The sequence below is a fragment of the Pinus tabuliformis genome, chromosome 9 (assembly GCF_031772625.1).
Source record: "Pinus tabuliformis cultivar Carrire ecotype Pingquan chromosome 9, CPIR1, whole genome shotgun sequence".
In the NCBI taxonomy this organism is placed as follows: Eukaryota; Viridiplantae; Streptophyta; class Pinopsida; order Pinales; family Pinaceae; genus Pinus; species Pinus tabuliformis.
Window position 1 is genome coordinate 191614336 of NC_142307.1, and position 6497 is coordinate 191620832.

The following is a 6497-nucleotide window of genomic DNA, read 5'->3' on the forward strand; positions in this document are numbered from 1 at the left end:
GGGAAAGGGAACCTGTGCGGAGAAGTAAAGTACCGATTTGGGGTCTCGAGAGGATAAAGCAGGAGATGTGAGAGATCGGTTGGGAATCGGTCTCGGGCAGAGCGGGGTCTGTGATGATGGAGCATATCTAGCTTCAGGTTCGAAGTGCGCTCTCCTGAAGGGCTGAAATGATGACTGTCACTGGAGGAGAGGGAGAGCATTGCGCTGGGATCGATGGAAGGGGAGAAAGACGGCGGAGTGGGGGGGAAGGATGGGATACCGATGAGGTGATTGCTGCTTTGACAGATTCCATGGGCGCTGTACTTATGTGCTGACTGGTTAATTGATTTCTTATGGTATTGCCCTATCATATATTCTTTCATTCTCGCAAACCTGACCTTGCTGCCTGTTAACTGCCTTGCTGGCTAAGGAGTCCGCCTCAGCGTTATTTTCTCTTAGGACGTGCCTAAAGGTGATTTCTCCCAGGTTTCTGGTGTTATCAATGATTCTCTTCCTTATGTTGTTGAGGCCTGCTTTGTTGAATTCTTTGTCTGTGTTCATTGCTGAGATGATGATGGCCGAGTCCCCAATTATAATGGCGTTCCTTAGCCCCAATCTGGAGAGGAGTTCAGTACCTAGGAATAGGCTGTAGGCTTCAGCTATGTTATTCGAGGCCTTTCCAAGTCCCCATTCATAACTGCAGATGGGAGTCCCCTTATGATCTTTAATTATGCCTCCTGCTCCTGCTTCTCCGGGGTTGTTCTTTGAGGCTCCATCAAAGAAAAGGAGGGGGCGATTTTGGTTGACAATCCATTGGCTTACCTCTTCTTTAGTTCCCCTGAGTTTCCAGATGGAAGGCTTCTGATGTGCTTTGTTCTGGGGGGGAGGACTCTGAGAGTGGCTGATGTTGAATTTGCTGTACCAATCCCTTTCCTTTTGTGCCCAGCTCGTCTGGTCTGGAGGGGCTGTGAAGTTAGCGCTGACAGCTTCAGAGATGTTAGCAATTGTTTTTGCTATGACATTGACTAGTTTAGGCGTTTTGTTGTTAAAGACGTAATTGTTCCTTGCTAGCCATAGATTCCAGCATAGGGTAGGAGGGATGCACTTCCACACTCTAATGAGATTATTCTTGCCTTTTCTAGAATAAGGGAAATTCTTCTTCCAGTTCTTCTGAAGATTGTGCATCTGGTCGGGGATTTCCCGAGTATCCAGGGGCCTTGTTAACTGATTCCAACAATTTTTAGCGAAGGGGCAGAGAAGAAAGGAGTGCTGGATAGACTCCTCCTCCGATCGGCAGAAGCAGCAGATCGAAGGGCCTTGAATTCCTCTCTTACGCAGATTCTCAGCTGTGAGGATTTTCCCTTTTAAAAGGGTCCAGTTGAAGTGTTTTACTTTTGGGAGGCATTCTGACTTCCAGGCAGCTGTATGGAGGTTCCATTTTGGTGCAGGGTTTGAATTTTGCAAAGATTTATATCCTTCTTTTACTGAGAAGGGCCCTCCGCTAGTGTCCCAGATGTGTCTATCCTCATTCTCCTTATTGATTGGTGCTGATCCAGAGAGTGACAACTTCAGGGTGAGCCAGAGCTCTTTGAGGTCCTGAGGGAGTTGCAGATCTTTCCAAGCAGTCCATCTGTTTTGGTTCCACAGAGATATATCGTACAAGGTGATTATCTTTCTTTCCTCCATCCAATCTTGCAGGGGCCTGAGCTCCTGGAGAAGGTTTCTGGGGTTTGAGTTCATTATTCTGTCAGACCAAATTTTGATGTTTTTTCCATTGCCTGGGAGTTTGGAGACATTTCCTCTGAAGTGTGCCAGGACTTTCTTGATGAGACGCCACATCGGAGTGCATGGCCTGTCTGCAATTGGTTCATTGAGAATGTTAGAGTTTGGACCTCTGAGGTATTTCCTTTTTATTGTCTCCACCCACCACGAACCATTTCCTGTGAGGATCCTCCAGAGCAGTTTGAGCCCCAACGCCTGGTTGGAAAGGCTTGGAATTTTTATGGAGAGACCTCCTTTTTCATATGGAAGGGTGACTTGTTCCCAGCTAACAAGGCTGAATTTCTTTGTGTCCTGTTTGCCTCCCTGCCAGAGGAAGCTTCTCATTATGAGTTCCATATGTTTGTGGATACTTGCAGGGGCCATAATGACCGCATATTGGTATATTGGGAGACCTGAAAGGACGGACTTTATGAGGATGGTTCTGCCAGCTAGGTTTAGCCAAGAGGCGCCCCAGCTCAAGAGAAGACCTTTCATTTTTTCAATGTGATTTGTCCATACCTCTGCTTTGATGTGATCCTTTGCCAGGGGCAGGCCCAAGTAAGGAAATGAGCTCCAGTTTTTTTGAAGTGTGATGTCCATGATTTGGGCTATTCTCTGCTGTGTCTGATAGGGCACGTTCCAAGTGTACAGTTTGCATTTTCTATTATTCAGTTTGCCTCCAGAAGCTTGAAGGAAAGCATCCAGAACTCGTTTGAATCTTCTGGCCATCAGACTGGAGGCTCCCCCAATTAGTAAGGTGTCATCCGCGAATAGCGAATGATTTATCTCCTTTATTCCTCTTTCAATACGAATACCTGTGATTTCTTTTTTGGTTCGAAGATTTTCAAGGTGGACGCTCAGAGTCTCTGCCATGATGATGTAAAGAAAGGGGGAGAGGGGGCAACCTTGCCTTAGCCCCCTGGAACTCCTGAAGAAATTGCTGGGGCGACCATTGATCAGCGGGGCAGTCCAGGGGTTGGAGATACACCCGCTGATGATGCTGACAAAGTTGGAAGAAAAGCCAAATTTTTTTAGGACTGCACTTAAGAAGGAGTGGTCCACTCGATCAAATGCGTTGGCCATGTCCAATTTGATGATCATTCCACGTTCTCCTCTGTTATGGCTGCTATGGATGGCTTCCTGGATTAAAATTACATTATCAATGATCTGCCTCTTTGGGACAAAACCGCCCTGGTTCTCTGAAATTAGAAGAGGAAGATAATTCTTCAGCCTGTTAGCAATTATTTTCGTTATGATCTTGTATGAAACATTGCAAAGCGAAATGGGCCGGAACCTATCAAAGGATTTGGGATTTGTTTCCTTTGGGATCAAAGCTATATGCGAAGACTTGGTGTTGTCCCCCAGCTTGTGCTTTCTAAATACGTTTTTTGCCATTCTCACAAAATCTTTCTTTATAATTTCCCAGTGCTGCCTGTAAAATGCAACAGTAAAACCGTCCGGTCCCGGGGCCTTGTCTTGTTGCATGTTGTAGATGGCTTCTTTGATTTCTTCTGCTGTGGGTTCTTGCTCCAATTTGTTATTGTGATCCTCTGTTATTTTGTTTTCTATTACACTTAGGAAAGCAGCACTGTCATGTTGTTGGGGATCTGCCGAAAGAAGAGCCTTGAAGTGATGAAAAGCTGCGTTTTTAATGTCTTCTTGCTCCTTCAATTCCCTCCCTTCCACTTCTATTTTGTCTATCTGATTGCTGGCCCTTCTAATTTTGACATTATTGTGGAAGAAAGAGGTATTTTTGTCCCCAGCTTTCAACCATAAGCAGCGGGATTTCATTCTTTGCTCCTCTTCTTCCACGCGGTTTTGCCTATACAGCTCTTTGTACAAGTTTTTTTCCTTCTCTAGATCTTCTGCTGTGTATTGCATCTGCTCTTTTTCTTTGTGCCAGCTCTCCATCTCTGCTAGCAGCTCTGCTTTCTTTTTCCTTTCATTGGTTGCTTTCTCCTTCGCCCATTGCTTTATGACTGCCCTGAGATGTTTTAACTTTGTTTCCCAAACGAAATGTGGCGAGCCTAGTACTTCGTTTGCCCACTGATTTCTTACGAGGGTGCGAAAGTCCTCATGGGAGTCCCATGCTTTGTTGTACTTGAAAGGAAGAGGGCCGAAGTTTATTCCTTTGTCCAGGGTGAGGACCACGGCCTTGTGGTCCGAAGCTGTGCCATGGACAATGTGGCTCCTGATTGCTTGAAAATTACCTGCTATGCCTTCCTGTATTAGAATCCTGTCCAACCTCTCTTTTATATTTTGTGAACCTGTTCTCTTGTTGGTCCAAGTATATTTGCCATTCGACAGAGGGGTGTCTATCAGGTTGAAGAGCTGAATGATGGCTTCTAACTTGTCTCTTGATGGGTCTGCATGGTAGTTCCCACCATATTTTTCTTCCACCTGCCTAATTAGATTCAAATCTCCCCCCAGTATTATCCTGCTGTTATGGATATTGGTGAGATCCGTTTCTATCGAGTTCCAGCAGCTGGCTTTGTCTCTGTAGTGGTTAGGTGCATATATATTATAGGTGTGGTAGACTTCTTGATTGCTTTTGTTCCTTAGGTCAGTTCTGATCCACCAGTTGCATAGCTGAGAATTGATGATTTCCCACTTGTTTTTGTTCCATAATGTTCCTATACCTCCTGAGGCCCCATCTGAGCCTTTTGAGATGCCTATGTAATTTTTGAATCTTTGGGTTTGGAGTAGAAAGTCCTGCTCGGTGGTTTTGGTCTCCTGGATTAGGAGAATGTCTGGCTGTTCCTGATTTATAAGGTCCTTGATTGCTTTCATCTTTAAGGAAGAGCCGATCCCCCTACAATTCCAAGAGACCAAATTCATTATTTACCATTTGAGGGGTGGGATCCTGATTTCTCCTTGGCCTTTTCGCCGCTTCCTTTTAGCTTGCCTAGGAATGAGTCCAGGGGTTGTTGGGTACCGGTTGCCATCTCTTTAGCTGCTGTTTCATCCCTTAGTTCTTTATTCGATTTTCGACCAACTTTTCTCGGAGGATCTGATGGCTGGTTGGCTTCTCTTGCTTTGTTTCTGGTGAGGATTCTTTCGATGGTGGGAGGGGGGGAGGGGGGAGGGTTGGAGCATGGAGAGACTGGGCGAGGAGATTGAGGAGGGGAGGGCGGAGCTTCAGCTGCTAGTGATTCGAAGGGGTTGGAGGAGGAGGGAAAGGCTGAGGAGGGGGGAGGAGGAGGGATAGGGAGGTTTGTTGCCGGAGGGGCTGTGGAGCTGGTGCCCGGGTTAGGGGAGGACTTTTTCCTTTTGACTTGTTCCCATGGTGCTTCTACATTTTCCTCATTATGTTCTACTTCATTTACTTTTAACTTGCTGCATCTATTGGCAAAATGACCATACTCGTGACATACCTTGCATTTGAAGGGCAGCTGTTCGTAGTCCAGCTGCTGGATGTGCATCCATTGGTCCACCTTTATCTTGATGGCTTCTGGCAGTCCTTTGCCAAGATCAACTTCAACGCAGATCCTTGCACATGCATGCATGTTCTCCCTCGGTTCCGATCTGTCTATGTATTTTCCAACTGCATTGCCAATTGCTTTGACCGATTCGTCCCCCCAACAGTGAAGGGGCAAATGAGGGAGACGCACCCAAACAGGGACCGCGTTGGGGATGTCCATTTCCGGATCGAAATCCGGGGTCCATCTGTTCAGATAGAGACCTCTTGTGTCCATGAAGTAAGGTCCATTGCGGAAGATGAGGTGCCTATCTTCTTTGGTCTCGAACAGGAAGGTGAAGTATCCTCGCCCGCAGAATCTGATGGCGATCTTTCCTTGGATCATTGAGCTCCAGTTGCGCTCCACCCATTTTTGGACAGTTCTTGGAGATGGCCAGAGTCCCGTGAACTGACCAACAAGACCTCTTTCTGATAAGGCTATTGCCGATTTCCTTGGGAGGGAAGGAGGTAGGATCACCTCAGGGATCTCGTCCAGCTTTTTAATGAACTTTGAAAGAGAGGGGCGAGGTCTGGCGTCTGCATGCTCTGACAAAAGGGAGGCAAAGATAACCTCTGGGTTTTCTGAGGTAGGAGGGGGGGAGGCGGATCCTGCCATTGCAGGCCCGCAGAAAACGACAAGGAGGGCAGACCAACGGGCGGCCTAGACCCCGCAGGTGGGGTCCGCGCTGAAGAGATCAGGGAAGCAGCAGGGGCCCGGCCAGGCAGAGCCTGGGGGCGAGGGCGGAGGCACGGGTTGAACGATCAGAGAACGCAGAACGCCATTGTTGCGCAGTCCGACCTTCCGTTCATCGTCGAGATCTATCCAATATTTATAATTAATTAATATAATAATTAATATATTAATTAATAGTTATGATTTTTTTTTTTTTTTAATATATTAAAGAATTTTAATGTTAATAATTCTAATTATGATATAAATAAAAACACTAACCAATAGAATAGGATAGGATAGGGATAACTTACCTGTTGAAGGCTTACCTGGGGATGGGTTGTCGCTTTTTGATTTCCCTGATCAGGGGAAGCCAGCTCCCACTAATTTCCATACCATTGTCTCTGTTCAGATTACAAGGATACTTAATAATTTCAAGTGCTTCTCTGATCTTTCGTCTCTGATGCTACTCCTCCCTTGCGATAATTGATGCGTTCTCCAGGCAGAACACTCCTCGAAGACTAAGCACCTCATCTGCCTGAAGAACGCATCAATTATCGCAAGGGAGGAGCAGCATCAGAGACGAAATATTAGAGAAGCACCTTAAATTATTAAGCATCCTTGTAATCT

General features: G+C 46.2%; 1 protein-coding gene across 1 annotated transcript; it reads right to left on the reverse strand.

Moving 5' to 3' along the window:
* Positions 1-330: 330 nt before the first annotated feature.
* On the reverse strand, positions 331-5813 carry LOC149147792 (uncharacterized). Its single transcript, XM_089441952.1, has 3 exons — positions 5676-5813; positions 4380-4552; positions 331-4144 (listed from the first exon to the last, which is right to left on the reverse strand). Exons 1-3 carry the CDS (start codon positions 5811-5813, stop codon positions 331-333), a joined length of 4125 nt encoding a protein of 1374 aa, XP_089298078.1.
* Positions 5814-6497: the final 684 nt, after the last annotated feature.